Raw genomic sequence first — 16588 nt, 5'->3', positions numbered from 1 at the left:
CATTGCTGTCCATTGACTTGGTGAGCCAGTTTTTAAAAAATATTGACAAAATGGATATTACCAATGTGGGACAATGGCACCATGACAATTACCATGCAGTGGTTTTGGTGTGCATGTTGCACCATTAAGATCAATTTACTGAACACCAACTCCCCACCTTACCCCCATTACCCTGTCCAAACCCCTCAATAAAACCCCCAAATAAACATTTGTATTCTGAAATAATCAACCATAAAATAAGACTTTGTAGAGAGGTCAAAGGAACAACTTGAAAAGATGTAAAGCTGTTGCAGAGCCAGCCCCTCAGCCAAGATGGCTAGAAATTAACAAATGTAAAGGGTAGATCATAGGCACTTGTCACATGTATAAGAACCCACCTACCCATAATGCAAATTATGATCACTAATTTCAGTCTGAAATGATTCTAGATAATAAAACTCCTCACAACTCTGTTAACAAGATTTAATGTACATTTATTCTTAACACGGGAACATAGAGTATAAAGATTTCATACTGAATAAATGATATATTCATAAAGAAAAAAAACAAACAAAAAAAGGAATAGGCTGAAATTTACATTTTTTTCGGAGCTACAAATATGCAGATTTAGCTGGGAAGGGAAAAAAAAATCTTTCAAATTGTTTTGGGAACTGAAACCATAAAAAAAAAAAAAAAAAAAAAAAAAAAAAAAAGAAAAGTAAAACCCCAATAAATTCACACCTTGATTGGAAATAGGGGAGGGGGAACCTTTAGAAGTTTATAAGACTGCTGAATATACAAAGGGTGATGGGAAGAGATGGAGGGGAAACCGCTGCTCAGTGGGACAAATAGTGAATAGAATGCCCTCCCTCCGGAGGGTGGATTAAGTTTATTTTATTAGAGTAACCGTGTCCCCCATAAGCTGCAGATGCAAGGGGAAGAAGTGGGGTGTGAAAAAGGTAAGTGAAGAAGGGCTAATGGGGATACGAGGTGTGTCTTTAATGTACATCATCATATATATACAGACATCGCAGCTTGCAACCTACAAGCTAAAGGTTAAAACCAGTTATAAGAGGCGATCTCCGATTATTACAATCTAAGTTTAAAGAGGTAAGGGTGTTGCTTCACATGAAACTTTGGGGGAAAAGCGACTTTTCTGCGTCTCTCTCTCTCTCCTCCAGAAAACTAAAAGCACTTGTCGCTCTCCATTTAAAAACCTACATCTGGAGTCTCTGAGGTTGTGGGGTTTTTCCAGCTCCGGTTGGATTCTGCGGGGTTTCTCAGCACAGTTAAAAAGGTAAAGTCTTTTGTCAGGATTTTTTTTTAGTTTTCTTCTCTCTTTAAAAGGTTTGGGGCACACAAATTCTAGTCTAAAGATCGCAAGGTGAGGAGGAGGGCAATCCTGAAAGTTAATCTGGGGTGCTGGAGGCTTTCTTTCTACCTCCTTGGTGGTTCAGAAGTCTTTATCTCCTTAGACTATGTAGGCCCACCCCTTGGCTTTTTGTAGAGGTTTAGGAAAGTGGGGCAGTAGACAAGGGGGAGGGGAGGTAAGTACAGTGGAGCCCACTCCCCCAGATAAAAAAAAAAAAATATATATATATAATTCACTGAAATACAGTAGCTTTGGTGAACACCAAAACACAGAGAGGAAATAGGGTAAGGGGAAGGTCCACAATGGTGGCCAAGTCTCCTCTCTGGGGCGGACAGTGGATTGAGACGTAGTTTTTTTTTTTGTGTTTTTTTGCATAAATAAAAAGAGGGTAGGAAGAAGAGGGTAAAGAACCAACAGTCAGGGAAGATTCCGTTCTACGGTGAAGGGAGGCGCAGAGGGTAGTGGAGGGCATCCCCACGCGGCCGTCATGATTGGCCAATCAAAAAGAGGACATCGCAGATGACCTGTGACACAGAACAGTTCATGAGTGGAGACACGGAGATGTCCAGTAGACGTGCTTCATACAGCGTGAACTCTGTGTGGTTCTCCTCAACCTTTGCCAAGGCCAGTAGGGCTTTTGAGGCTCGCCGCATCATGTCCGTGCTGGTAGGCTCAAAAGGTGCGGATGGTCCATGTAAATGGGCAGCCTGACTTTGTTGAAACTGTGTGGCTGCCAAACTGTCCTCCAGGAAGCCCAGTAGGTTTCCAATACTGCCCTTCTGAAGGGCAATGGCCCGTGCTGCCAAGCTGTCCCCCTGTGCCAAGTTAGCCAGAAGCACCACGGCCATTTCCCTGCAAACGTGGTTTTTTCTGTCACTTAAAAACCTCACCAAGGTCCCATACAGCTTCTCCAGCCGAGTGAAAGGTGGGGTGGCCAAGATAAGATCCACATTGCTGTCCTGAATGCTTAGCTTGCTCAAGGCCTCTAGTACAAGTCTCTGAGGTGATAACATAGCATTGGGACCCAAAGTTACAAATGGATCCTGAGCTTCAGCTGATGGACACACTGCCCAATGTAGCAAGCCATCAAGGATGGGCAGACATATGCTCTCAGGGTATGGGGAAAGATCCAGCTGTCCTGAGATGTTGGCAAGAGTGACTAGAGTATTCTCACGTAGCATCTCCAAGCAGTCCCACCACCATTCTGCTTTGTTGCAGCTCACTCCCTGGTCCCGCTCTTCTTCTTTCTCATAAGTTAGAGGTGCTTGTTTACGCTCTGGGTGTTTGTGATGAAGAAGTACTAGCTTTCCCAGGAGCAGCAGGAGCCCTGGATGCTTTGACATCTCCAAATCATTGCCTGGCACAAAAGACAAACTCCTCAAAATGTTAGAGATGCACACACAACGTCGGGAAAGAGCATCCTGCCACTCCTCGAGTGTGCATAAAGGCGTCTCATCTTTGCTGCGTGGCTCATCTTCCAAAATCTTCAGGCCATGCCTATTTCGTTGCGGTGAGTTAGCTCCCAATGAAAATTCTGAGTTTTCAGTATGTTCCGTTCCCTCTGGTGGCAAAGAATTAGGCCGAGCACATAGGACATCGTCTATGGTAGGGGTAATGTCCTCAGCTGTGGGCACTTGCTGGTCCCTGGGACGACGTTTTGTTTGGAGCCGCCTGCGGACTGGATGATCAGGCCGTCGTTCGAAGTGGGTCTGAATGTGCTCTGTTGTATCTCCACCTCCTATCCTCCAATGCAAGAGTCCACTGTCAAACTCTTGCAGGCGGCCCAACTGATGTGAGCAGTCCAACACAAAGGCATCTTCCCGTGGAACAACTTTCACAGGGAGTTTATCAAACTTGCTGGCCTGCTTCAGAAAATCATCACTAGCAGCATAGGGGGCCGAGTAAGCCTTTCTTTCCTCCTCTCCCTCCTCCTCACTTTGGGGGTCACCCTCTGTCACAGACTGGCAGTCTTCCACCTCCTTTATCTCTGTATCACCTTGGAGAGGACAGTGAACTTCATGACTAGAAGGTTGGAACAGAGTTTTCTGAGCAGGCTCTCCAACCTCATACTCTCGAAGAATCCCAAATATCTCAATGAGGCAGCGACGGAAATACTCCACCAATAATTCCAGCAGTCCAGGAAGCTAAAAATGAGGAATAGGAAAAAAACATAAGCAATTTATTATAAGAATAAAAGAAAAAAATAAAATAAAATAAAAAAAACACAAAAAAAACAAGTTTATGGTAGAGTATAAAACCTCACCTGGCTGAGGTTAAATGTCATGATGCTATTGTCGTCATAAAGCAGGATATTAATGGTGTCTAGTGCCCAGGTGCTTTCTGCCAGGAGACCAGATTTCAGAGACATCATTACACGCCACGCCTCTGGTGTCCCTAGAATAAAGGTAGAGAGAAGATCCTTTACAATTCAGTTTCCACATAAACCTACTGATTAAATGCATGACACCCTAGCTAGTCTCATCTATGCAGCCTTGTTCTGGTGACTATATGATACAATGTTGCTATTCACAAGCACACTGCTTGCACTAATATTCCCACTCAAAGGAAAAGGGCCACATGTAAGGTTTTTAACAGCCCAAGAGGCAAGTGATAAGCTAGCAATAGGTTGAACAGGCCAATTTTTTTCATATTTTTTTTTTTTTTTAAACATTTTAGATGAATTTACATTCTGTGCCTGGCTGACGTGGTACAGTCAGAACCCAATATAAAATAAAATCCCCGTATGTGCACGTACTGCATTTCATAGCAAATGAGCAAACACTTAATTGAAGTTTCAAAGCAACTCTAAGCATTAGAAGCATTGTTTGTATTTATTTTTAAAGGGACACTCCACTATCCAAATTTATAAAAATTACAAATAAATTCTCTATTTAGTAAACATACATGCATTTTTTCCCCCCATTAAGGATATACCTAAACTGCTTGCAAAAAAAGGCAAATCTCTTGTCGGAAGATAATGCTGCACATTTATTCACACAATTAAACACACCATAAATGCACAAACTAAGAACCATGTGCCATTGTCAGGGCCGCCATCAGAAATTTTGGGGCCCCTAACTCAGCTCAGGGTCTGGGCCCCGCCTCCAAATACCGCCCACTGGGTCCACACACAGACACAAACACTGATACAAAAGGATACAGATACATACTGAAACAGACATACACGCATACATACACACATGCAAGAGGACAGACAGACAGACACAAACATACATACGTAGACAGACATGCATGCATGCATCCAGACATGCATGCACGCATCCATCCAGACATGCATGCACCCATGCATGCAGACAGACATGCATGCATGCAGACAGACATGCATGCATCCAGACAGACATGCATGCATCCAGACAGACATGCATGCATCCAGACAGGCAGGCATCCAGACAGACATGCATGCATCCAGACAGACAGACATGCATGCATCCAGACAGACATGCATGCATCCAGACAGACATGCATGCATCCAGACAGACATGCATGCATCCAGACAGACATGCATGCATCCAGACAGACATGCATGCATCCAGACAGACATGCATCCAGACAGACATGCATGCATCCAGACAGACATGCATGCATCCATCCATGCATGCATGCATCCAGACAGACAGGCATGCATCCAGACAGACATGCATCCAGACATGCATGCATCCAGACAGACAGACATGCATGCATCCAGACAGACATGCATGCATCCAGACAGACATGCATGCATCCAGACATGCATGCATCCAGACAGACATGCATGCATCCAGACATGCATGCATCCAGACAGGCATGCATCCAGACAGGCATGCATCCAGACAGGCATGCATGCATCCAGACAGGCATGCATGCATCCAGACAGGCATGCATGCATCCAGACAGGCATGCATGCATCCAGACAGGCATGCATGCATCCAGACAGGCATGCATGCATCCAGACAGGCATGCATGCATCCAGACAGGCATGCATGCATCCAGACAGGCATGCATCCAGACAGACATGCATGCATCCAGACAGACATGCATCCAGACAGGCATGCATCCAGACATGCATGCATCCAGACAGACAGGCATGCATCCAGACAGACATGCATGCATCCAGACAGACATGCATGCATCCAGACAGACATGCATGCATCCAGACAGACATGCATGCATCCAGACAGACATGCATGCATCCAGACAGACATGCATGCATCCAGACAGACATGCATGCATCCAGACAGACATGCATGCATCCAGACAGACATGCATGCATCCAGACAGACATGCATGCATCCAGACAGACATGCATGCATCCAGACAGACATGCATGCATCCAGACATGCATGCATCCAGACATGCATGCATCCAGACATGCATGCATCCAGACAGACATGCATCCAGACAGACATGCATGCATCCAGACAGACATCCAGACACACACACACGCATCCAGACACACACACACATGCATGCATCCAGACACACACACACATGCATGCATCCAGACACACAGACATGCATGCATCCAGACACACACACACATGCATGCATCCAGACACACAGACATGCATGCATCCAGACACACACGCATCCAGACACACACACACACGCATGCATCCAGACACACACACACATGCATGCATCCAGACACACACACACACGCATCCAGACACACACACACACGCATCCAGACACACACACACACACGCATCCAGACACACACACACACACGCATCCAGACACACACACACACACGCATCCAGACACACACACAGACAGACAGCTCATTTTCCAGCCACCCTCCTGTCTCTTACCTTTTCTTTGCAGGAGGGTGGCTGGGGATGATGGGAGTCGCTGCTCCCTCTTCACTGCCTGGCTCTCCCTCTTCACGGCTGGGCGGGCGCGCGCACGCACGCTCCTCCCGCGCGGAGTGAGCTGGGAGGAAGTGACCACTTCCTCCCAGCAGCACTTGCGGCTGCTTTTTTTTTAAAGGGGCCCGTTCGCGCTATACAACAGCCACAGCGCTGACCGGGCCCCTGAACGAGGGGGCTCATCGGGTGGCCCTAAGTGTGTGGGGCCACACGTGGGGCCCCCCCCAGGGCCGCCGGGCCCGTGACAACTGTTATGGTTGTCACCCCCTGATGGCGGCCCTGGCCATTGTTATATTCCTATTATCCTCTGTGCATAAGAGACATGCAGTGAAACATAAAAGTAGGTTTGTATCAAATGCAAAGCAGTGCATTTGCAGAATGTATATATAAAATTGGGCAAAAAAATGCCAGCTTTGTTCAGTTTTAGAGCAGGCACTAGAATTATGTGAGTTTTTATGTAAAGGGATACTCACCAATATCTTTTGCTGTCAATCTCCGTCTTGACTTCAAAATGGGCTGTGTGGCTTCCACAGATCCTGGTGGGAAGGTGATGTCTCTACGGATTAGTGGTGGTTGGGGTGGTGTGGGTACAATGTGTGAAGCGGGTACAGGGGGTCCTGCCTTCTGCATTTTCAAGAATGGAGATTTGCTTGGAGAGGTGTGGGCCTCCAAAGACCTAGGTGTGGCAGGACTAGCTACCGGAGGCAAATGGTTGGGCATGCTAGGAGAGGCCTGGTAACCAGGCTGTGGTGGTGCACGGGTAAGGGGAGGGCCAGGGGTAGGAACATATGGGGATTGTTGCCTACTAACATGAGGTTGCCACTGGTTTTCGTGACTAAGCCGCTGGTCTGAGTGTAGCATATCATCCCCTCTAGGAGGGCCAGTGTGATAACCAGGACCTTGAGTGGTAGCTGGAGGGGGACCAGGCCTGCCCTGATAGTTGTAGCTCATCTCATTTCTTCCTTGCCAAATTGCACCCTGTTGGGATACCTCCCCAGAGCTTCCCATAACACTAGGGGGTAAAGGTGGCTGTGAATTGTTGCCTGGGGTAGCAGATACCCGTTCTCGTCCAAACTGGAAAGGAAACTGGTTCGGTCCAGTAGGCGTAGGCCGCCTTTCTCCACTCTGTGGGTAGTTACTGCCATACTGCCCATAAGGATCCTGTGGTTGTTGGGAGGAGGCAGTTGCTGAGGGCTGCCCAGGGGGTGGTGCTCCTGTAACAGGGGGTTGTGATTGCGGAGGGGGAGGCTGGGGTTGCTGCTGACCCTGAGCACCTTGTGTTCCACTATAAGGTGCATTGTACAGGTCTCCCTCATGGCGCTTAGCAGAAGGTCCATAAGTACCATCCATTGGTCGCTTGTAATTCTGAGAAAAATTAAGAGAATTCGTAAATACAGAAGAAAGGCCAACACATGCATACAGAAAAAAGATTAACAAAGTGTTGAATATACAGAGTAGAAGAACACAGCAGAAAGGAAAATCAGACAAAAGTAATTTAGAGAACACTTTGCAAGAATTGATACTTACATTCTAGTGTTATTGGATAGATTTAGATAGTCTCTCTCCCTACACCCCCACCCCACCCCGTTAAAAAAAAACAAACAAAAAAAAAAAAACACCCTGGAACTACACCATTGAAAGAGGGAGGAGAGTCTCCTAGCATGTCCACAAGCCAATTGTGATCACAGTGTAAGCAGCTAGGAAAGCATGCTTGATTAAGTATTACAGGGACATCTCCCTGTAATACTGAAAACATTTGGTAGATGACAGCAATATACCACTCCATTTAAACTAGTTTAAACTATGAAATCCATCCTCTGATTTCAGTAATATTAGCAGAGGGTTGTATTAGTGTACGCTTAGTGTAGGGCAAAGTATGGGTAGGTTTAATGCGATTTTAGGGTCAGTGTAGAATTTGTAACATTTTATTTATGGACACTTAATGTTGTGTTAGGTACACATATATGATAGTAAAAGACATTTCTGTTTTATACACAATATATTATGTATGGGAGCGCATAATGAAAAAGCATGTCCATAGTGCACATTGTAGGTTTTCTTGGACAAACTACATCTGTCCTTAAGGGGTTAACATGAGCCAACTGCTCATTTTTTACCCGCACTTAACCTCATTTCTGGCACCCCTACTATGATGCCAATGCACGGTATTCATGTAAGCAGGAGAGCCAACATTCAATTAGCATCATAAATGTTGCTTATGTTGGCAGTCATTTATGCCAACAACTCATTGTCAAATTAGGGAGGTAAATATAAAATGAATAAATATTGCTAGTACAATGTAGATCTTACTTTTTCTGTTGTCTAATGCAAACTTATTTACAATGACAGATGCGCTTTGAGATTGCCACGTACAGAAACTGCAAGCCATTCTCTGTGGCAAGCCGTCAAAAGAACGAGCTAGTATACTGAGAAAGTATTGGTAAAGTACTAAGGGCTGGCACAAAGTCCAATGAGGAAGTGACAAAAACAAATGCTTCTGTAGTGAAAACCTAAATTAAGGTGAGTGATGGACAACCATGTTGCAGGAACTTGTTCCTGATTATTTCCAGTTTATGTTGTAATGTACACTTACTTGTTGCTGGTACATAGGATTCTGCTGACTGGGATAGGGGCTGCCTGAGGCTGTGCTCTGTGTTGGATACTGGTTACCATAGGAATCATGCCTGAAGAAGGTAGGGAAAAAAATGACAAATGTTGAAGTTTATGCAAGGCCACAGTTTACAAGTTTCCAGCAGAAAATATAAGACGTAAAGCATCCTTAAATAACATACACAGGTCTCCAATTACAAGCCCTTGGAACATCACAATTTAAAGATTATAAAAACGTTAAGTAATGCAGAGTTTGCAGCTAAATTACCCAACTTCTTACCTCTGCTGCGGGTAGCGTCCTGGAGAGTACATGCCGCTGTCCGTGTTTGCAGGCATCATATTTGGTTGATTCCCTCCACCTCCCATACCTCCTTCTGGACCTAATCCTGGTTCCCCCCTAAAAGAGAATATAAAACAGTTGTGTGCTTTTCATATAAATTTCCTATGAACTTTATTTATGTTGACTTCTAAATGGTATAAAACAAATTTACATTTTCCTATTGGTCTGAATCATACATATCACAAAACAAACAAAGTGGGCAAAAGAGAAGTCTGTTTGTGATTATGAGTCTTATTCGTTGTGCCAGAAAGAGGTGGACGTATTGGAGAAGCAGTTTGTTTTGGGCAAATAAGTTGGAAATGGACAAGAGGTATACCCCACAATATTAATTATCTCCTGTCCAATCAAAAGGTACTAAATGTCGATTTTAACAAAGTAAGAAGTGACCACTGGTCACACTTTCACTCCACTTTGGTTCGTCCATATAGCCTCCCCCAAAATAATCATTGCATAGACAATTCAGCTTAACCAAAAACACCACAAACAAAATTCTGTTCGTTTGAATGAAAAATAAGATACAAATTTATATTTTCATAGTTTAAAGTGTGTCCTTTTTATAAAACCATATTTAAAATCAATCTGAAAATCTGCATTGACCCAGTGACAAACACTGCAGCTAAAGCACTACCACCAATATAACACACAGAACATAAGACGCAAAGTTAGCTACATGCAGTCTGCACAGTACAAGTTAGTCTAGCTTACAGGAAAAGAAACTAGTTAAAATGAATACAAATATTGCAAAGTATTTAACCATGAAAGTTACATTTTGTTTAGCTGGACCAAAAAACCCCCACAAACAATCTTAACTATTCCCAAACCTGCAAACCAATATCGTTTCCTCAATGCTTCTAATAGAGAAATACTAGGAACGTATGTGCAGCCATCTAGAATTATAAACGTTCAGTATAGACATGAGTGTGATAAACCAAATGTAAATACTGGTTTTCCAAAAATCTTAACCGTTACGGCGTTCCATGCTGTCCCCATTATAAATGTGCTTTAACGCCGTTGCGGCGGCACGGAACGCCGTAACTGCCTTCAACCCCAAGAAAGGCAAAGAGAGAGAGATTTTTATTTTTACATAAATGTTGCATTTTTGCTGGGTATTTCTTACACTTGATATGTACCACTGTCCTAATATCCCCCAAATTATGCTCGGTTACATCTTCTGAGTAAAAAAAATATGCCCAATGTATGACCTACACTATTTTGCGAAGTTACAGTGCTGTAAAAGAGACGTGACAGGGGAAAACGGCTTACAATTTACCAAACTTAACCACTGACCCCCCAAAAGGCTGCAGTGATCCCCCTAAAGCAAGATGGGAAAGAAAAACAAAAAACCGGGGCCAGCAAAACCTACCTCTGGGCTGACAATCGGAGATATGTGGAGGCAAGCACGAGGCCCGACAGAGCCCAATATGGCGGCCCTCCACGGCAGCTGCTCTGATTTTTCTGATGATCTATCGGGAGACGCAGAGGACGACTACCCACCAGCTCCAGCTATGCCACAGAGGGCCAGACCCCAAGGGACAAGCACCGATGCTGAATTAGTGACCACAGGGGTACTGAAATCCCTCCTGGCAGAACTTCAAAAGAACATACTAACTGATGTACATGCCCTCAGGGCCTGACAAGCCGCATCACCACGCTGGAGACGTCCTCACAGAATTACCAGCAGAACCTGTCATCCTTACAAAAGGCTGTACAGGACCTACAGGGGCAGAACCGGCTCTATGAACGCCGGCTTGCGGCACAAGAAGACATCGGAAGAAGGCAAAACCTGAAAGTCAGAGGGCTCCCAGACGAAATAACGGAGTCAGAGCTGCCGAAGGTTATTCGGCGCATGATAGCAGCCATATTGCCTCATGGACAGCCTGAAACCATCACCCCCGCGGACATATTTCGGATCCCTAAACCCTCCAGGGCACCACCTTCAGCCACAAAAGACACCATAGTCAAGTTCCGCACTTGGAGAGATAAATCAGTGATCCTCATGGCCCTACGGGGCAAAACCCCGCTACAGTTTGACAACAGGGGTCTGACCTTCTTTGCCGACCTGTCTAACGGCACCTTGGCCTGGCGTAGGTCGCTTCGACCACTCACCTCCCTGCTCCACCAAAACGGAATCAGCTACAAATGGCAGAACCCCAGGACTCTCAGTATACAACAGGGAAACGACTCCCACTTGATCCACGACATCCAGGACGCACCGGACCTTCTGCGGACTTTGGGCATCCCACAAGACTCCCTCACACAAGAAGAACCTCCTCACCCGAACACATCCGATCATACTTGGGACCTGACAAAAATCAACACGTTCATCCCGAGAGGCTCAACCCCTGTGTCCTACGCTGCGGTCACTACCTGAAATTCGTGACACACCGAGGACTGTATGCTCCTTAGAAACCGCTGGAATGACACCCCAGCAGACACCCCGGAGACACCTACTAGAAACCTCGATTTCTCCTTGGACTTGTAATGTATTTACCTGTTTTCCTGAATGGCGCCCCCCACCCCAGGGCACAGCGGGACCTTGACCCTCCCAGACCTCACGGGACCCACAGACAGATCCACTCCCACACGAAGGGCCATATAATAGCCTCACTACCCCCCTATCACCTACCGGTGGGGACCTGCCATACCTCACTCACGCACACCCACGTCACCACCGACCAGACATGGACGAGCTCCCTTCAAAGTCCTGCCGGTGGCCACGAAACATACACGCTGCCACACACCGCGCCACACCTGACCACACACTCACACTAGATCACCCGACTTGTTCACCTCACCATACCTCCAGACACTGGCTTACCCCGCAGTAATAGGTCACTGACCAAGAGAGGACGGGACACACACCCAATGTCCAGGCTGATGCTAGCTAGGATAGATACGGTCCCCCCTCACGCACCCTCTAGATTCACACAATGTACGGCACAGCACTTACCCCAGAGCGAACCATGACAGACCCCCGCGATAGTGGGTGGAATTACACGATACTGTTCCCTAACCTCCCATGCTGACTAACACAATGCAACTAAATCGCTTGTACACTGATTGAGATATGCGACTGACTTGCCTACTCTCAAACACAGTCAGGAAGCCTCACCATGCAGTCTATTTTCTGTTAAGAGTTTTATATATGTGTACATGTGTTTGTAATGTGGTTACCTAAATATCGTTTTGAGCGATGCGCGGGATGAGCGGTACCCCATACCAGACCTGCCCTAGCCTCACCCAACGTAATACCCAGCCTAGCAGGTGTGGTGGGTACCCTTAAACCGCACAATCTCTCACAAACCTAGCATAACCGCAAGCGGTAACCACTGAGGTACTCTACTGTTTAATTGAAAGGACCGAAATCAGCAACTTGTGGGTAGCTTAAACTGTACAAAGCACACAGGGTGCCACGCAACTTGGGAAGCGCTCACAATAATCCCTAGTGTGCCGCCACTCTGTTGTTACTACCTGGTCACTGCTAGTAGTCAAGATCCTATCTCAACTCTTTAGTTCCCGCAATTTCACTATGTTTAGAAAGTACCTCTGAGTTTTATGTGACCAGGATGAATCTATTGGCTGGTGACCACCGATGCGGTGACACAGGCCCTGTTTATACCCTTAATAACCGCACAATACCAACCCTTGCACTGCCACCATGTCACCCCCCGCTGGTTTACCATAATTGACTGTAGATGCCTCCCTCACATAGCTTGCAATGTATGGGTATTACCCGCTGTTACAAAATCCGCAAATGTAATGTATACCACCAGGTACCACCCCGGGCTTCCCTTAATTGACATACCCACTTAGACGCACTTTCACTAGCCCTACGGCAGGTAACTGGTACAAACGTTGATAGAAATATGAACCAATTTAACTGTGCTGTTGGAACTTAATGGGCACATATTTTTAACCGCACCCGTTTACCATGTAATATGCTCCTGCACAGCTACCGCAGGTTTGGGATTATCCCACTATACTCCCGCCCTTACATATGGCGACTACGAGCTGCGAAGCTCCAAGTAAACCACCCTCCTGAAGCCCTGCTTTCTGATTCGGAAAAGGTAATGGGGCCAATGGAAAAATCCTGACCACATAATAATGCGGCATCAGTGATAGAGGTCGGCCCGCTCACATATACCAATGACCGTTTCAGTCGTTACGTTTCATGCTCTATACCTGTCTCCCCTCAATGGTAAAACTTATGAAAGTTACTCACATCGACGAATCATTTGGAAGTACCATAATTTGTTATAAGAGTTCAACAATTTAAAAATTTAAAATTGTGCATGCATGTCTGATACACCCCAATGTTATACTTGTTGCAAAATGGCCTGAGGATTGCCGTCGGGGTACCTCAGGTTTATGTTATACTTTTCCTTCCTTGAAATGCACTACAAAAATAAAGAATTTAAAAAAAAAAAAAAAAAAAAAAAAAAGAGACGTGACAGGTTCAGGTTTTTAAGTGTGAATTTTCACGGAGGATTTTGATGCGTTCGTGTCCTACCATGGAGCACTTGAGCAGGTGACATATTCCAATTACATCATAAAGGCATACCATTTCTTAAAGAAGACATCCCAGGATATTTTAAAAGGCATCTTTTGAGCCATAGCGTGGGATCATTTTTCCACTAGCTTGTACAAAGTGTAGTGGTAATTAGCAGTTTTTTTGCCCTTTTGAAGCACAAAGTGAGTTTGCACAGTATATTTTGCAACCCTTATCGGTGCTACAGCTGTATGATACGTCATAAGTTGCTCAGCTATGTCGTCTGAGTACAGGAATACACCTGTATGTACCTTGGCTGGTATATGTGGATGTTGAAGGGGCACATTTGAGACCGTCCATTTTTTATTTTATTTTTACACACACACACACACACACACACACACACACACACACACACACTGAAGGTTTACGCTGGGTCCATGTCCCATTTAGGAGTAGTTGAGACACTGTTATTTAAACTACCTCATAAACGCATAGCACTTCTCAAAGAATACACCCTGGGTTATTTCAAAAGGCACGTTTTGAACCTTAGTGAGATCATTTTTTAGCTAGTTTGTTCCAGGTGTAGTGGTAATGAGCTTTTTTTTTTACGGTTTAAAAAAAACAAACAAAAAAAAACACACATTTCTAAAATGTTAACTCCTAACTAGCCTAACATTAAATTCCACCACTAACTTCCCCTAAGCTAGCTAAATATATCATTTTAAAATTAAATTTAAACCCTGAGGGTTAGAAAAACAATTACATAAATAAATAAAAGAACCCCCAGGGGTTTAAAAATAAAAGTCACAGGATATATATTGGTATTCATATTCCTATTTTGGCATCCATGGCTTTTTCTTGTATGTACATATAATCAAATAGATAGCCCGATTTTACTTTTTTCCTTTCTTTTCTGTTTATGTCCCACATGACTCTCCGTCTGGACAGGTGTTCACTGCTGATTGTAGCTGTGTACACACTTCCGGGCAAAAAGAAAGAAAAATACTCATACCATTGAACGCCATCTAGCGGGACTTTGTCCAAGATGAAACGCATGTTGGAGGAGTCAAGATCGGACGTTGAATTAACAGAAAGTACACTACAGCATTCCAAAGTGGAACGCACGCCGGACAGACATGGAGCGAACGATCCTTTTACTGGGAGGTATTTATTGTAAAGCTCCGGACCTAACCACACATCCCCGAGGAAGTCCCATACAAAGGACGAAACACATTGGATAATACAGGATCCCTAGGACTTTTAGTACTTTTGTATACCACCCCACCCCCCCCAGTCAATGAATAAAAAGTTAAAATCTCTTTACTCCTCTTACCCTGCGCTGATGTCTCAGCGCTGGTCGCAGCACCACCGCCTGTCCCATGACCAGCGGGCGCTAATGTGCATGCGCAGCAAATGCCACGCGCCCATTAGACCTCCTCATAGGAAAGTACTGAATCAATGTTTTCCCATAGGGGCAAAAACTGATGATGGATGTCCTCATGCAGAGCGTGAGGACGTCCAGCGTCAGTTACCAGACCAAAGGTCTGTTTGGATCCAGGAAGAGTCTCCAGTAGCTCTCTGGAACTGCAATGTTTAACATTGCATCACTAAGTGCAGACACTGCACCCAGACAACTTCAATGAGCTGAAGTGGTCTGGCTGCCTATAGTGTCCCTTTAATATGGTTTATGAGCAGCTTCTGCATACTTATGCAGTTTTGGGTGACAGGTTCTAATGCATATACAATGACATCTACTCGTGAAGGTGTTCTTGGAGATGCTCCCTAATCTTGCCTCCCAATTACTCTTCAACCACTGGTTATTTTTGAGAGTATCATGCAAAAAGACAGTGTGAGGAGACAAGCTAGGAAACACATTCATCTGTACATTTCCAAGAAACATACATAGGGTGTGTGCATGGTAACTTTAGTAAGTGTAATGTAAAGCTGAGGTAAAAACAAAACATGACAAAACAGAAGCATAATCTTCTCCCTGTGATTGTGGTATAAGAGCTGCTGCAGTGTTTGCCCATCACAACAACTATGACATTGCAACCTTGCACAGTGAGTGTGGTCTTGCAGCAAAATCTTAATCTCTGTATATGCCATGGTAATTGAAGTCTTTAATACAGTGGCTATGTAAATAAATCAACAGCCAAAATATAATTTTTTGAATGATCTTTTTACCATTTACAAAATTGCTCTTAAAATGGAACTAGCATAAACAGTTATAAGTACACTGATCAGTATCAATTTCGGTGGACAAACGAACAATATTTGCAAGTATATGAACTTAAAGTAGTCTAAAAGCAATCTCACCTCACTCTGTCATAACCACTATAAGGATAATGTGGACGCTGAGCTATGTTGGACATAGCAGGGCCTGTAGTCCTACCATAGGGATCCCCCATTGACCCACTTGGTCCTTGCCCTGATGACATGTAAGGATCTGCACCTAAAGAGGGGGGAAAAAATATATATATAAAAAAATAAATTATATATATATATATATATATATATATATATATATATATATATATATATATATATAAATAACTGAAAATACACACAATATACACACACTAGACAGGCACAGTCCAACGCACGCATGCGCGTGCACACACAAAAACACACCTTTCCTCATGCCACCATATGGGTCCTTGCCAGTCTCATAAGTCATCCTACCCATCATGTCAGACTGGTAGCCAGGATTAGGAGTCATGGAGTTTCTTTTCTGGTAAGAGGGATCTGAACCGTCATAAGTATCCTGTAGAGCCACTGAATTATTCCTGCAGTGGGGAGGCGAAAAAAAAAGAATTAAAATAGAAGTAAAATGTGATAGTTGAGCTTAAAGAACATTAGTGAAACGTTGTGATAAAGGACATGCACAGTTAAAAGGGACATTGTAGTTTAATGTAGTGGTTCTGGTG

General features: G+C 44.6%; 1 protein-coding gene across 1 annotated transcript in view; it reads right to left on the bottom strand.

Moving 5' to 3' along the window:
* Window positions 1-861: 861 nt before the first annotated feature.
* Window positions 862-16588, bottom strand: part of ARID1A (AT-rich interaction domain 1A) — a 42915-nt gene continuing 27188 nt past the window's right edge. The window contains exons 14-20 of the mRNA XM_063453393.1: window positions 16293-16447; window positions 15978-16113; window positions 9110-9226; window positions 8813-8903; window positions 6693-7584; window positions 3615-3745; window positions 862-3495 (exon numbers count right to left, since the gene is read on the bottom strand). Coding sequence (XP_063309463.1) covers window positions 1837-3495; window positions 3615-3745; window positions 6693-7584; window positions 8813-8903; window positions 9110-9226; window positions 15978-16113; window positions 16293-16447 — 3181 coding nt within the window. The 3' untranslated portion in view covers window positions 862-1836. The remainder of the gene's footprint in view (window positions 3496-3614; window positions 3746-6692; window positions 7585-8812; window positions 8904-9109; window positions 9227-15977; window positions 16114-16292; window positions 16448-16588) is intronic.

This window comes from Pelobates fuscus, chromosome 1 (genome assembly GCF_036172605.1).
Source record: "Pelobates fuscus isolate aPelFus1 chromosome 1, aPelFus1.pri, whole genome shotgun sequence".
Taxonomy (NCBI): Eukaryota; Metazoa; Chordata; class Amphibia; order Anura; family Pelobatidae; genus Pelobates; species Pelobates fuscus.
This window is presented reverse-complemented; position numbering and strand designations above follow the sequence as displayed.